The following is a 15774-nucleotide window of genomic DNA, read 5'->3' on the forward strand; positions in this document are numbered from 1 at the left end:
AATTATCATCAACTTGGAAAAAATCATACTTGGTAATATCCATCCAGGAAAAAAAAAAACAACCCAAAACACGTTAACAGTGGATAATAGTACTACCTGCCCATCTCAGAGTATTTTGGAGAGAATTAAATGAGTTGATATTCTGTAGAGCTCTTCGAAGCGCTTACACATACTAAGCCACTACAGAAGTGTTTTCCGTCTTAACTATATGACACTGTTGCTGGTCCCTTCTCTTCCTCGCTGCATTTCCTGAAACCCAGTTCAGAGAACCAGCTTTCTGGCTTTCTCCACGTGTGCTGTGGTGGTTTGACCCATTCTCTTACTCCTTACTGGAAAGTTCTCCTTCTGTTAATGGATGCCAAACCACATCAGCTTTTTATTGGCCTTATTCATGTGCTCTTTCATTCCTTCTATAAGCATTTATGGAGTTCCCATTTGATGGCAGGCCCCAAGGTAGGCATTAGGCGTGCAGTTGCTGCCCGTGGGGTGGTAAGGACTGTGACACAAACTGAGTTTACTGTCCATGAACAGCTTCCGACTGTGTCTTCATTCATACCATTTCCTTTTCCTCGGAAATACCACTCATCCCACATATTAAACTCTGCTGCTGTGTCTCAAGGTATAATTGAAATCCAGTTTCTTTTCAGGACAGTAGCCCAGTGGTTTACACACCTTTCTACACATCAAAATCATTTGGAGAACCTTGTTACAGATAGATTCCTGGGCCCTAATTCCAAATGATCTAATATGCATATTCAGTTTGCTGATTCTGACGCAGTTACTTAAAGTATCTGTGTTGGCACGTTTATAATTTCTGTCTTGAGTTAGAAATTTACCATAACACTTACTTTATATATGATTTATTTGATCACTGTAATGGTGAAGAGAATACAATTAACTTTAGTATGTCTTTTATAGTTTAAAAGGGACTTTTACATACATTATGATATATCCTTTCTTAATATTCATGTGGAATAGGTGTTCAGCTGTTTTTACTTATATCCGTTTTATAGATGAGAAGGCAGAGGTTTAAGAGGTGGTTATTTGTTTAGTTCATCTGAAGCAGTGCTAAGATGTGAATCTAAGCCCTGATAAAACATAGACTGTGGCATTAATTTTAAATTTTATTTATTTGTTTTTTATTTTAGAGAGAGGGAGTGCAAGCATGGGAGAGGGACAGAGGGAGAGAGTGTGAGAATCTTAAGTAGGCTCCATGTTCAGCGTGGAGCCCCATGCAGGGCTCAGTCCCATGATCCTGTGATCATGACCTGAGCTAAAATAGGAGTTGGATGCTCAACTCATTGAGCCACCCAGGCAGTCCTATAGCATTAATTTTATTGTTTTTAAACTCTTATAGCAGCATTCAACTTTTCATACAATGGATCCTTATCTTCCCAGGACTTTATATTTTTATCTTATGTTTAAGGTCCTAAAAAGCAGGAATCGTATCCCATACGTTTATACCTAAAATGCCTATAGCAGGTCTTCTATACAAAAACTCAGTAAGAATTTAATGCTTGATTACATAGTTTCTGAAAGAAAAAAAAAACCTCTTTTAAGTGCCTGAATATATGAAGTGTATTATCATATTAGTAGTTTTAACCCTAACTAGGTATTTTTCTGTTTTGGAAGCACCCTACACAGGTGGCCTATAGTCTTTGGGGTTACTTTATAAGTCCAATTCCCAACTTAGAAGGTAATATTATTTTAATAACAAGACGGTTGTTATATTTTAAGTTGTTTCAGCAGTGTGCAACGTAAATAGTATTTCATGGTCTGGTCTTCCTCCACATGTGTCTATTACGTGTCTATATTTTGTTTATTTTAGGGGTGCCTGCCTCTCTCAGCTGGTGCTGGAATGCAGGTGATACGGTGGCATTTGTTTCCCACAGAGGCCCGCTGTTCATTTGGACCATCTCAGGACCAGAGAGTGGGGTGACTGTTCACAGGGAAGCTCACAGCTTCTTGTCTGATATCTGCATATTCAGATGGCATAGCCAAAAAAGGGGGAAAGTTGTATTTGGTCATATTGATGGAAGTCTATCAATTTTTCAACCAGGTAAGAATTTAATTAGTCAAGATCTCTTGAAGTTTATTTTTCTTAACTTACAATTTCTTTTCTCCACGACATACAGCCAAAGTCAACAATATTTTAATTGTAAAATAATAGTTGTGCAAATATAGTCCAGCACCATGAAGTGTTGTTGTAATAGATATAACTCTTCTATGCAGTTTGGACTTGGCATTAGCCTAAATCTTGTCACTTGCCCCATAATTTTATTGTTCTAAGTCTGTTGTTCATTTTTGCACATTTACCTAGAAAGTGGCCTGAATGAATAAGGACACACAGCAGAACTATATGATGACTTGGGGCGCCTGGGTGGCTCAGTTGATTGGGTGTCTGACTTCTGGTTTCAGCTCAGGTCATGATGTCATGGTTTGTGAGTTCAAGCCCCACATCAGGCTCTGCACTGACAGGGTGGGGCCTGCTTGGGTTCTCACTCCCTCTCTCTCTGTCCCTCCTCTGCTCTCTCTCAAAATAAATTAAAAAAAAAAAAGTTTTAAAAAATAAAAAAATTAAAAAAAAAAGAAATATATGATGACTTACTAATACGACCCAAAAATACTTTCCTACCTGCTTGTACAATACCATTGTGATGCTGCAACCCCTTAACAAAGACTTTGAATCTGAGATAAAAAGGAATAATAACTCTGTGGAGTCCCTCACTAGTTAACCAATCTGGCTCAATGAAAGGGTCTGAGTAATTATGTTTATTTTTTTAATTTAAACAATGAGAAGTTGTGCAATGAAAAATTTTAAAAGTTGCCTAAATAGCTCTCCACTCATAAATAAGGATGGCTACCATTTGAGAAACATCTTTTAGCCATCTGGTACCTCTGTTAATAAATGTGACTCCTGATTCATTAGATAGATGGGTAAAAGCGCTTTTTAGGGTTAGGATCGCTACTTTCACAAAACAGATTACATTCAATTTACCTGAAATTAATGGAAGAAAAAAATTGAAATCGAACCAAAGAAATCATGAAAATTCAAATAAATATTTCTTAAAGGAACAATCTTTCTAAAGTTAAAAAATGTTACTTTAAACATTGGTATATTGGGGTCATTTTATCTCAAATATATTTCAAACAGGATCTGATATTCACTTAAAAAATTTTTTTAAGTGTTTATTTTTGAGAGAGAGAGAGAGAGGCAGACCACGAGCAGGGGAGAAGCAGAGAGGGAGGAAGACACAAAATCCGAAGCAGGCTCCAGGTTCTGAGCTGTCAGCACAGAGCTCGACACGGGGCTTGAACCCACGAACTGTGAGATCATGACCTGAGCTGAAGTCACACGCTTAACCGACTGAGCCACCCAGGCACCCTGGATTGTTATACTTTCTTTTTGAGAATCTTTTTGAGCTCTAAAGAGGATCCTGAGGAGGGTGTGCTTACTTTGGTCCAAATTTCATTCTAGATATTATTCATGTTTTATAATTTGTCATTGTGGCCATCTCCTTTTTCCTTGACCGTGGCTTTCTTTTCTTGCTTTATTATTGTTACTAGTCTGTTGTTGTTGCTAGTAGGCATTTTTGGAGGTTTTAACTCCTAAGACATTGAAACATTGTATTATGTATCTAAGACCTAAAACACTGAGACGTTGTATGCTCATTCTGGCGTAGAAAGGATAGGGATGGATAAAGACTTCCTTTCCCTTATTTCCCTGTTGTGGATTTCAGTCAGGGTAGGATGTATATTTCAGCAGTCCAACCCATGTCACTTCTAGAAGGGCCCAGATTTTCCCATAATTCATCTTCAAGTTATTAAAGTAAATTGTGCATTTTACCCGTGTAATCAAATGATTTTTCTGGGTCCACCCATGTGTTTACTTGCAAGGGCTGCCCCAACCAAGTTCCACACACGGGATGGCTTAGAGCAACACATTTATTGTGACGTAATTCTAGAGACCAGAGACACAAAATCAAGGTGTCAGCAGGCCCCCTGAAGGCACCAGGGAAAGCTTTTTGTTCTAGCCTGTCTCTTAGTTTCTGGTTCCTTAGCTTGTGACAACATAACATCGCTGTTCACATGGTGTTCTCCCTGTGTGCATGCAGGTCTCTGTGTCCAAATTTCTCTTTTTTATAAGGACACAGTCATGTTGGATTATTATTTGCCCTAATGGCCTCGTTTTAATTTATCATCTGCAAATACCCCATTTCCAAGTAAAATCACATTCACAGATTCTTGGAGGCTGGGACTTGAACATCTTTTAGGGGAACACAATTCCCTGTATGGGTAACCACCCGAACAGACTTGTTGACCTCATTTATTCCATAGGATGTATGGCAATGAATATGTACACAACATCAGAAAAGGTATAATCCTGCTATGTATTTTCCTCTTGCACATATATGAGCTGATGGTTGTGAAGGAAATACTACTTTTTGTTCTAATACTACATTCTGCACTGTGAGTTTGAAGCTTTGAGGCTGTTAGTATTCATACTGGTATTGTCCTTTCCTAAGGAGGGGTCACTTTCTTAATGATTTTTTGGCACACCAGGTGGTTCTATCTCTGTGCAACACGATGAAATTACTGTCCTCCCCGGTTCTTACAGGAGGCTAAGACCTCAGGCTCTCTGCTTTCCTGCCTTTATCTCTCTTTTACGCTTTCTCCCTTTCAGTCTGAAAAGCACCACTTTATTCTGTTAAATAATGTATTGGATCATGTACAGATCCACATATGAGCAGAGGAATCTAGGGCCAAAAACATTAGAAAACTGCTTTAGCTATTTTAAATAGTTTTGGACAAAGCCAGGTCATTGGATTTTTTTTTATCCTCATAATAGGAATGTTTTCATTGAATTGACTTTGGTTTTATTCCAAGGATGTGCATTAATCAAATTTGCATGGTTTTATTTTAGGAACGTTGATGATATTGTCCCTATGTAATGCTGTGTTCCCTTTTTGAAAACACACGGGAGACGTGTATTGCTGGTCTCATTTCTGGGAAAAGTTGTGCTTCTCCTGAGCACATTTTTTTTGTGTCTTTTTGTTTTATTTTTATCCTGTGGACCCTGAATTATGTAACCTTTCTTGATTTCTTTCCACTTTGCTTGGGCTGCTGGTCTCAAAATGAAAATTTGAACAGATATGTGTATTATACATTATCCTCATTATTTTATTTTTCGGCCCTAGTTTTCCTTTGCCCCAGTTTTTGTTTTTCATACAGAAATTGTCAACCTCATCTTCTTACTGAGTCTTGTCATACACTCCTGTCCTCATCTGACAACAGAAGTCTGATATTTGTATAATAAAATGGAACATAAATAATAGTAACATAAATACATATAAAATAATGAAAGTATTATCAGCTCTTGTTCTAATGCCTGGCTGTAAAATTTTACAGCTTTAGCTTTCTATTTTTTAATAATAAAAATGTTGGTACTAGACAGAATAGGAAACAATGGCTATAACTCATAATCATTTTGACTGTATGGGGCTTTGAAGCAACCCAATTTCAATATTTAGCATTTACTTTTTTTTTTTTTTTTTTGCATGCTGGAATATTTTTAATAAGCCATTGATATTAACTGTCATATGCAAATACCTAAAAATTACTTAAGAAATAACTAGTACAACTTAGGTGAATCATTTTTCTTCCTCTCTCTGGCTTACAGTGAATAGCTATTTTAATATTCATTACTGTTTTTTATATCAAATAGCACTTTAGCAAGGTGCTTATTTGGGGCAAGAAGAACCAAACTTTTCTTGATGATGATTGCAAAAATTTGATAAATTTTGATGAAACATCACGTGTGCCTTCTATGGTTTTATGTGTAAAAATTCTAAATAAAATTCTGCCCTTGTAAGATGAGCATTATGAAGATCAGTGTATTCTGACAAATTTACTCCCAGGCCAGACACTGTAAGGTGTTCAGTTCACTTTACAGATATATCCAAGGAAATTTATTTTTTCTGCTTTTATAATCTGGTACGTTGAAAAACAGTGTGTAATGACGAGATTACAGAAAGGGCTCTGCCAGTGGGTTATGGTTTAGTAAACACGCTTTGCAGGGTTTATAATACTCAGGAGGAGTGGGTTCTTTGTGTTAACATCATGGCCTCTGAATTGTGTTGTTTCACTGCCGTTCTTCTGGGAACCGAGGCCGGCTAATTGGAGCCCCGTGTGGTGTATCAGCAGAAGCATGTTTCTTCCTGTTGCCGGTTGTATCTCAGCTGGGACGGCACAAGAGGATTGTTGGATTGTTCTTTGCTTCATTCAGTTCCACACGTTTTATGTCCCTGTTTTTCTGGCTGCCTTATTTGTACCTGATGTCGGGAGTGAGTTATGGTTACGACAGATGCTCTGATGCACGAGGAGGGACAGTAAATGCCGATATGCTGCTTCTAAGAGGCCCTCCCGTTCTTAGCCCTGTAAGCAGCTAACTCCCTTAATCTTTAACAAAACTCTGCAAGCTAAGGATTGTTCTGTTCTCCATCATACAAATGAGGAACCCGAGCGCACAGAGACTCGGTGTCCTGTCCGAGAACGCAGCTAGTCCCTGGTGGAACCAGGCTTTGCCCCCAGGCAGTCCACTGCCAAGTCTGTGCTTTAATCACTCCAGGGTGCTCCTCTTGGTAAGCACGTCCCCGCCCCTACACTGTTGGAACTCCGTGCAAACTGTAGTTGATGACAAGAGCATTGGTGTTCTTTATCTGCGTCTTTTTCCTTTGGCGTTCTGGGAACAAACAGAAGCATTTGGGCTCTAGGGATTGCAGCTGAGGCTTCCACGTCCTCCTGTGCTCAAGTGTCCATGGTGACTTCTGCACACAGATGCCAGACTTCAGCACTATGCAGAGAGAAAATTAATAGGATCGCAGTTACTGATTTTCTTTTCTTTTTTAATGTTTTTATTTATTTTTGAGGGAGAAAGAGAGCACGCACGCGCCGGGGAGGGGCAGAGAGAGGGACACAGAGACGCCGGAGCAGGCTCTGGGCTCTGAGCTGTCAGCACAGAGCCTGACGTGGGGCTCGAACCCACGGACCGCGAGATCACGACCTGAGCTGAAGTCGGGCGCTTAACTGCCTTAGCCACCCAGGCGCCCCTCAATAATTTTCTTTTGAGCATTGTGTTTAAAATCTTTCTTCTTTATATTTTAATAGGTAGTAAAAGTCAGAAACATGTTCTGAGACCTGACTCTCTTGAAGGGACAGATGAAGAAGATCCAGTGACAGCCCTGGAATGGGACCCGCTGTCTACCGATTATCTCCTTGTGGCTAATTTGCACTTTGGAATTCGCCTGCTAGATTCGGAATCCCTTTATTGCATTACAACATTTAATTTTCCCAGTGCAGCGGCTTCTGTCCAGTGCTTGGCCTGGGTTCCCAGTGCTCCCGGGATGTTTGTCACTGGAGGTAAGTTTACCCTGGTCCCCAGAGTTTTAAATATATGTTTATTCTTTAATGGAGTCAGGGAAATGATACCCTTTTATTGGTTAATTTTGTGTAAAATGAATTAATATCCCAGTATTATTTATTACAGTAAGTGCCTAGTTTACTTTCCTTTATTATCATTTATTATAGTAAATGCCTAGTTTACTTTTCTTTATATTGTGTGTCATTAACATAATGATAAAAATGAAATTAAGGCCCAGTTTTCCAGGTTTTTTTTTTAATATATGAAATTTATTGTCAAATTGGTTTCCATACAACACCCAGTGCTCATCCCAAAAGGTGCCCTCCTCAATACCCATCACCCACCCTCCCTTCCCTCCCACCCCCCATCAACCCTCAGTTTGTTCTCAGTTTTTAAGAGTCTCTTAAAAAAAAAAAAAAAGAATCTCTTATGCTTTGGCTCTCTCCCACTCTAACCTCTTTTTTTTTTTTTCCTTCCCATCCCCCATGGGTTTCTGTTAAGTTTCTTAGGAACCACATAAGAGTGAAACCATATGGTATCTGTCTTTCTCTGTATGGCTTATTTCACTTAGCATCACACTCTCCAGTTCCATCCACGTTGCTACAAAAGGCCATATTTCATTCTTTCTCATTGCCACATAGTATTCCATTGTGTATATAAACCACAATTTCTTTATCCATTCATCAGTTGATGGACATTTAGGCTCTTTCCATAATTTGGCTATTGTTGAGAGTGCTGCTATAAACATTGGGGTACAAGTGCCCCTATGCATCAGCACTCCTGTATCCCTTGGATAAATTCCTAGCAGTGCTATTGCTGGGTCATAGGGTAGGTCTGTTTTTAATTTTCTGAGGAACCTCCACACTGCTTTCCAGAGCGGCTGCACCAATTTGCATTCCCACCAACAGTGCAAGAGGGTTCCCGTTTCTCCACATCCTCTCCAGCATCTATAGTCTCCTGATTTGTTCATTTTGGCCACTCTGACTGGCGTGAGGTGATATCTGAGTGTGGTTTTGATTTGTATTTCCCTGATAAGGAGCGACGTTGAACATCTTTTCATGTGCCTGTTGGCCATCCGGATGTCTTCTTTAGAGAAGTGTCTTTTCATGTTTTCTGCCCATTTCTTCACTGGGTTATTTGTTTTTCGGGTGTGGAGTTTGGTGAGCTCTTTATAGATCTTGGATACTAGCCCTTTGTCCGATATGTCACTTGCAAATATCTTTTCCCATTCCGTTGGTTGCCTTTTAGTTTTGTTGTTTCCTTTGCTGTGCAGAAGCTTTTTATCTTCATAAGGTCCCAGTAATTCACTTTTGCTTTTCATTCCCTTGCCTTTGGGGATGTGTCGAGTAAGAGATTGCTACGGCTGAGGTCAGAGAGGTCTTTTCCTGCTTTCTCCTCTAAGGTTTTGATGGTTTCCTGTCTCACATTCAGGTCCTTTATCGATTTTGAGTTTATTTTTGTGAATGGTGTGAGAAAGTGGTCTAGTTTCAACCTTCTGCATGTTGCTGTCCAGTTCTCCCAGCACCATTTGTTAAAGAGACTGTCTTTTTTCCATTGGATGTTCTTTCCTGCTTTGTCAAAGATGAGTCGGCCATACGTTTGTGGGTCTAGTTCTGGGGTTTCTATTCTATTCCATTGGTCTGTGTGTCTGTTTTTGTGCCAATACCATGCTGTCTTGATGATTACAGCTTTGTAGTAGAGGCTAAAGTCTGGGATTGTGATGCCTCCTGCTTTGGTCTTCTTCTTCAAAATTACTTTGGCTATTCAGGGCCTTTTGTGGTTCCATATGAATTTTAGGATTGTTTGTTCTAGTTTCAAGAAGAATGCTGGTGCAATTTTGATTGGGATTGCATTGAATGTGTAGATAGCTTTGGGTAGTATTGACATTTTGACAATATTTATTCTTCCAACCCATGAGCAGGGAATGTCTTTCCATTTCTTTATATCTTCTTCAATTACCTTCATAAGCTTTCTATAGTTTTCAGCATACAGATCTTTTACATCTTTGGTTAGATTTATTCCTAGGTATTTTATGCTTCTTGGTGCAATTATGAATGGGATCAGTTTCTTTCTTTGTCTTTCTGTTGCTTCATTGTTAGTGTATAAGAATGCAACTGATTTCTGTACATCGATTTTGTATCCTGCAACTTTGCTGAATTCATGTATCAGTTCTAGCAGACTTTTGGTGGAGTCTATCGGATTTTCCATGTATAATATCATGTCATCTGCAAAAAGCGAAAGCTTGACTTCATCTTTGCCAATTTTGATGCCTTTGATTTCCTTTTGTTGTCTGTTTGCTGATGCTAGAACTTCCAGCACTATGTTAAACAACAGCGGTGAGAGTGGGCATCCCTGTCGTGTTCCTGATCTCAGGGAAAAAGCTCTCAGTTTTTCCCCGTTGAGGATGATGTTAGCAGTGGGCTTTTCATAAATGGCTTTTATGATCTTTAAGTATGTTCCTTCTATCCCAACTTTCTCAAGGGTTTTTATTAAGAAAGGGTGCTGGATTTTGTCAAAGGCCTTTTCTGCATCGATTGACAGGATCATATGGTTCTTCTCTTTTTTTTTTGTTAATGTGATGTATCACGTTGATTGATTTGCGAATGTTGAACCAGCCCTGCATCCCAGGAATGAATCCCACTTGATCATGGTGAATAATTCTTTTTATATGCCGTTGAATTCGATTTGCTAGTATCTTATTGAGAATTTTTGCATCCATATTCATCAGGGATATTGGCCTGTAGTTCTCTTTTTTTTACTGGGTCTCTGGTTTAGGAATCAAAGTAATACTGGCTTCATAGAATGAGTCTGGAAGTTTTCCTTCCCTTTCTATTTCTTGGAATAGCTTGGGAAGGATAGGTATTATCTCTGCTTTAAACGTCTGGTAGAACTCCCCTGGGAAGCCATCTGGTCCTGGACCCTTATTTGTTGGGAGATTTTTGATAACCGATTCAATTTCTTCGCTGGTTATGGGTCTGTTCAAGCTTTCTATTTCCTCCTGATTGAGTTTTGGAAGCGTGTGGGTGTTTAGGAATTTGTCCATTTCTTCCAGGTTGTCCAATTTGTTGGCATATAATTTTTCATAGTATTCCCTGATAATTGTTTGTATCTCTGAGGGATTGGTTGTAATAATTCCATTTTCATTCATGATTTTATCTATTTGGGTCATCTCCCTTTTCTCTTTGAGAAGCCTGGCTAGAGGTTTGTCAATTTTGTTTATTTTTTCAAAAAACCGACTCTTGGTTTCGTTGATCTGCTCTACAGTTTTTTTAGATTCTATATTGTTTATTTCTGCTCTGATCTTTATTATTTCTCTTTTTCTGCTGGATTTAGGCTGTCTTTGCTGTTCTGCTTCTAGTTCCTTTAGGTGTGCTGTTAGATTTTGTATTTGGGATTTTTCTTGTTTCTTGAGATAGGCCTGGATTGCAATGTATTTTCCTCTCAGGACTGCCTTTGCTGCGTCCCAAAGCATTTGGATTGTTGTATTTTCATTTTCGTTTGTTTCCATATATTTTTTAATTTCTTCTCTAATTGCCTGGTTGACCCACTCATTCGTTAGTAGGGTGTTCTTTAACCTCCACGCTTTCGGAGGTTTTCCAGACTTTTTCCTTTTTTTGATTTCAAGCTTCATAGCATTGTGGTCTGAAAGTATGCATGGTATAATTTCAATTCTTGTAAACTTATGAAGGGCTGTTTTGTGACCCAGTATATGATCTATCTTGGAGAATGTTCCATGTGCACTCGAGAAGAAAGTATATTCTGTTGCTTTGGGATGCAGAGTTCTAAATATATCTGTCAAGTCCATCTGATCCAATGTCTCATTCAGGGCCCTTGTTTCTTTATTGACCGTGTGTCTAGATGATCTATCCATTGTTGTAAGTGGGGTATTAAAGTCCCCTGCAATTACCACATTCTTATCAATAAGGTTGCTTATGTTTGTGAGTAATTGTTTTATATATTTGGGGGCTCCGGTATTCGGCGCATAGACATTTATAATTGTTAGCTCTTCCTGATGGATAGACCCTGTAATTATTATATAATGCCCTTCTTCATCTCTTGTTACAGCCTTTAAAGTCTAGTTTGTCTGATATAAGTATGGCAACTCCAGCTTTCTTTTGGCTTCCAGTAGCATGATAAATAGTTCTCCATCCCCTCACTCTCAATCTAAAGGTGTCCTCAGATCTAAAATGAGTCTCTTGTAGACAGCAAATAGATGGGTCTTGTTTTTTTATCCATTCTGATACCCTATGTCTTTTGGTTGGCGCATTTAATCCATTTACATTCAGTGTTATTATAGAAAGATACGGGTTTAGAGTCATTGTGATGTCTGTATGTTTTATGCTTGTAGTGATGTCTCTGGTACTTTGTCTCACAGGGTCCCCCTTAGGATCTCTTGTAGGGCTGGTTTAGTGGTGACAAATTCCTTCAGTTTTTGTTTGTTTGGGAAGACCTTTATCTCTCCTTCTGTTCTAAATGACAGACTTGCTGCATAAAGGATTCTCGGCTGCATATTTTTCCTATTTAGCACACTGAAAATATCGTGCCAATTCTTTCTGGCCTGCCAAGTTTCAAAAGAGAGATCAGTCACGAGTCTTATAGGTCTCCCTTTATATGTGAGGGCACGTTTATCCCTTGCTGCTTTTAGAATTTTCTCTTTATCCTTGTATTTTGCCAGTTTCACTATGATATGTCGTGCAGAAGATCGATTCAAGTCACGTCTGAAGGGAGTTCTCTGTGCCTCTTGGATTTCAGTGCCTTTTTCCTTCCCCAGTTCAGGGAAGTTCTCAGCTATAATTTCTTCAAGTACCCCTTCAGCACCTTTCCCTCTCTCTTCCTCCTCTGGGATACCAATTATGCGTATATTATTTCTTTTTAGTGTATCACTTAGTTCTCTAATTTTCCCCTCATACTCCTGGATTTTTTTCTCTCTCTTTTTCTCAGCTTCCTCTTTTTCCATAACTTTATCTTCTAGTTCACCTATTCTCTCCTCTGCCTCTTCCATCCGAGCTGTGGTGGTTTGCATTTTGTTTTGCATTTCCTTTAAAGCGTTTTTCAGCTCCTCGTGACTGTTCCTTAGTCCCTTGATCTCTGTAGCAAGAGATTCTCTGCTGTCCTGTATACTGTTTTCCAGCCCAGCGATTAATTTTATGACTATTATTCTAAATTCACTTTCTGTTATATTATTTAAATCCTTTTTGATCAGCTCATTAGCTGTTGTTATTTCCTGGAGATTCTTCTGAGGGGAATTCTTCCGCTTGGTCATTTTGGATAGTCCCTGGCGTGGTGAGGACCTGCAGGGCACTTCCCCCGTGCTGTGGTGTATAACTGGAGTTGGTGGGCGGGGCCGCAGTCCGACCTGATGTCTGCCCCCAGCCCACCGCTGGGGCCACAGTCAGACTGGTGTGTGCCTTCTCTTCCCCTCTCCTAGGGGCGGGATTCACTGTGGGGTGGCGTGGCCCGTCTGGGCTACTTGCACACTGCCAGGCTTGTGATGCTGGGGATCTGGCGTATTAGCTGGGGTGGGAAGGCAAGGTGCACGGCGGCAGGGGGGGGCAGGCTTAGCTCGCTTCTCCTTAGGTGATCCACTTCAGGAGGGGCCCTGTGGCAGCCGGAGGGAGTCAGATCCGCTGCCGGAGGTTTGGCTCCGCAGAAGCACAGAGTTGGGTGTTTGCGCGGAGCGAGCAATTTCCCTGGCCGGAACCGGTTCCCTTTGGGATTTTGGCTGGGGGATGGGCGGGGGAGATGGCGCTGGCGAGCGCCTTTGTTCCCCCCCCAAACTGAGCTCTGTCGTCCGGGGGCTCAGCAACTCTCCCTCCCTTTGTCCTCCAGCCTTCCCGCTTTCCGAGCAGAGCTGTTAACTTATGACCTCCCAGACGCTAAGTCGCGCTTGCTGTCGGAACACAGTCCGTCAGGCCCCTCCGCTTTTGCAAGCCGGACCCGGGGGCTCTGCTTGGCCGGCGAGCCGCCCCTCCGCCCCGGCTCCCTCCCGCCAGTCCGTGGAGCGCGCACCGCCTCGCCGCCCTTCCTACCCTCTTCCGTGGGCCTCTCGTCTGCGCTTGGGTCCGGTGACTCCGTTCTGCTAATCCTCTGGCGGTTTTCTGGGTTATTTAGGCAGGTGTAGGTGGAATCTAAGTGATCAGCAGGACGCGCGGTGAGCCCAGCGTCCTCCTACGCCGCCATCTTCTTCCCTCGACCTCCAGGTTTTTGATAATAAGCTGGAATATAGTCTGTATGAGCACACATGTACACACACGTGCGCTCATGTTTTTGTGTTCACGTGCATACAGAAGACACAGACAATACAGTTTCAGGCATGGAAGGATGACAGGAAAAGTACTGACTAGAAAAACGGTTGACCTGGCTGGGAGCTTGTTTCCTCACCGATGATTTTGGTCGTCAGGGACCGCGGGTACCGAGAGAGACCAAGGCATTTTCAACGTAGGTTGGAAATGAAAGTGGAATTTATTACCATGGCTAGAACAGAAGCCCCTTCGTGGTTGCCTAATTGTGAGAGAATTAGTAAAGCTAAGAAGTGATGGGAAGGGAAAATGAGGGCATTCAAAATGGTAATTAAGGATTAAATAACTACTTCTGTTGTTTACTTAGTGTCCAAGAGAGAAGTCTCTGAAAGGCTGAGTACTTTGAGCTACTGTGTGACTACCTCCCACATTTGCTTCATGTGGGATAAGAGAGTTTTCATGCTGCCCACCGTCTTAAAGAAATTCTTTACATCCTAAGCACTTATGTCACACATGGAAGTGCATGGAGTCTTACTTAAATATCAAAATGGCCTTTCACTTCCTAGGATATAATTGATGATAGACATGAACATTTTCAGTATGCTTTCATTATTACGGAGTTAAAATTCACATACAATAAAACAGCATTTTGAAGTGTAGACTTCAGCGACTTCTGTAGGCGCAAAGTTGTACATCCGTTCCCACCACCTCCTGCCGCAACATTTTGTCGTTGCCCCGGTAGACTCTGTAACCATTAGCAGTCACTCTCCGTCAGCCGCTGTCCACAGCCCCAAGTGCACACAGGAGTGCATGTCAACTGCTAAACTGCTCTCTCTCTCTCTCTCTGGATTTACCTACTCCAGACATTTCCGAGAACTGGAATGATTCAGTGCATGTGTCTGGCTTCTTTGACTTAACCGTAAAGTTCTCAGGGTTCATCCGTGTTGCGGTGCGTGTCTGTACTTCATTCCTTTTTGTGCAAGGATATTACTCCAAGTGTGGCCATGCCACACTTGGTTTAGCCATGTATCAGTTGACAGACATTTACCTTCTTTCCACTTTTTTTTTTTTTTTGCTATCGTAAATAATGCTGTGATGAACGTTTGCGTACAGATTTTTGTGTGGACGTGTTTATCGTTCTGTTGGGTGTATGTGTGGGAGTGCAGCTGGCGAGTCATACGGTAGCTTTCGTTAATCGTGTGAGGCACTGCCAGAATATTTTCCAAAGTAGCTTGTATATAATAGGTGGGATTTTTTGGAAGGGAGGGAGCTTTCTAATTGGTCCTTAGGTAGTCCTTGTTTGCTGACAAGTGGGCGAGGGAGCATTTTACCAGCATTTGAAAAGACAAAATATTACTTAGTGTTAACGGTGGACAGTTTCTTTAGATGGCTTTCCTGAAGCAACTGTGGCAGTGGGCTGCCTTTTTTGTGATCAGACTCTGATAATAACCTTTTCAGGGGATACTGCCAAGGTAGGCAGTCTTTCACCCTAGGAGAGGATTTGGAACAGAAAAGTGAAAGCAAAACGAGCCAAAAATGTAAAGGATGAATACTGTTTCACCTGTTTCTCTGTGTTATTGTGCAATATTGTTTGAAGAATGTTGATAAGTGGTGCTAAGAATCTACAAGTTGAGGTTTTTGTTATTTCTTTTATGTCTGGGCATTTTATATTTCAAATAATATTCGTTAATACAATGCTGTTTTCTTCATCCGACTAGATTCTCAAGTGGGTGTTTTGCGTATTTGGAATGTTTCACGAACAACACCTATAGATAATTTTAAACTAAAGAAAACAGGGTTTCACTGCTTACATGTACTTAATTCTCCTCCAAGAAAAAAATGTAAGTAAAAATCTCATCAAAATGTACTATTTTAAAATGTCAGATTTGTTGCTGTCAAATGAAGTGACTGATATGATATATAGACATACCAAATACTATATGCTCCTGAAAAGCAGATTTTTAAAAATAGCCTTTGACAATGTATGTACTAAAGGACCCGTTAAGGCCATATAATATCTAATATTACTAAGTTGAAAATATTTAGAGCCAAGTTACTTTTTTTAAATGCTAATGAATTTAAAAAGAGGAAAAAATGCTAATGAGAATGTTAAGA

General features: G+C 40.5%; 1 protein-coding gene across 2 annotated transcripts in view; it reads left to right on the top strand.

Annotated features, from left to right (window-relative positions):
- The window catches only part of WDR17 (WD repeat domain 17), an 87044-nt gene that overhangs the window by 22401 nt on the left and 48869 nt on the right, over window positions 1-15774 (top strand). For both annotated transcript variants that reach the window (XM_032592798.1, XM_032592799.1), the window contains exons 4-6: window positions 1829-2059; window positions 7168-7419; window positions 15378-15500. In XM_032592798.1, the coding sequence (XP_032448689.1) occupies window positions 1829-2059; window positions 7168-7419; window positions 15378-15500 (606 nt within the window). The remainder of the gene's footprint in view (window positions 1-1828; window positions 2060-7167; window positions 7420-15377; window positions 15501-15774) is intronic.

Source organism: Lynx canadensis, chromosome B1 (assembly GCF_007474595.2).
Source record: "Lynx canadensis isolate LIC74 chromosome B1, mLynCan4.pri.v2, whole genome shotgun sequence".
In the NCBI taxonomy this organism is placed as follows: domain Eukaryota; kingdom Metazoa; phylum Chordata; class Mammalia; order Carnivora; family Felidae; genus Lynx; species Lynx canadensis.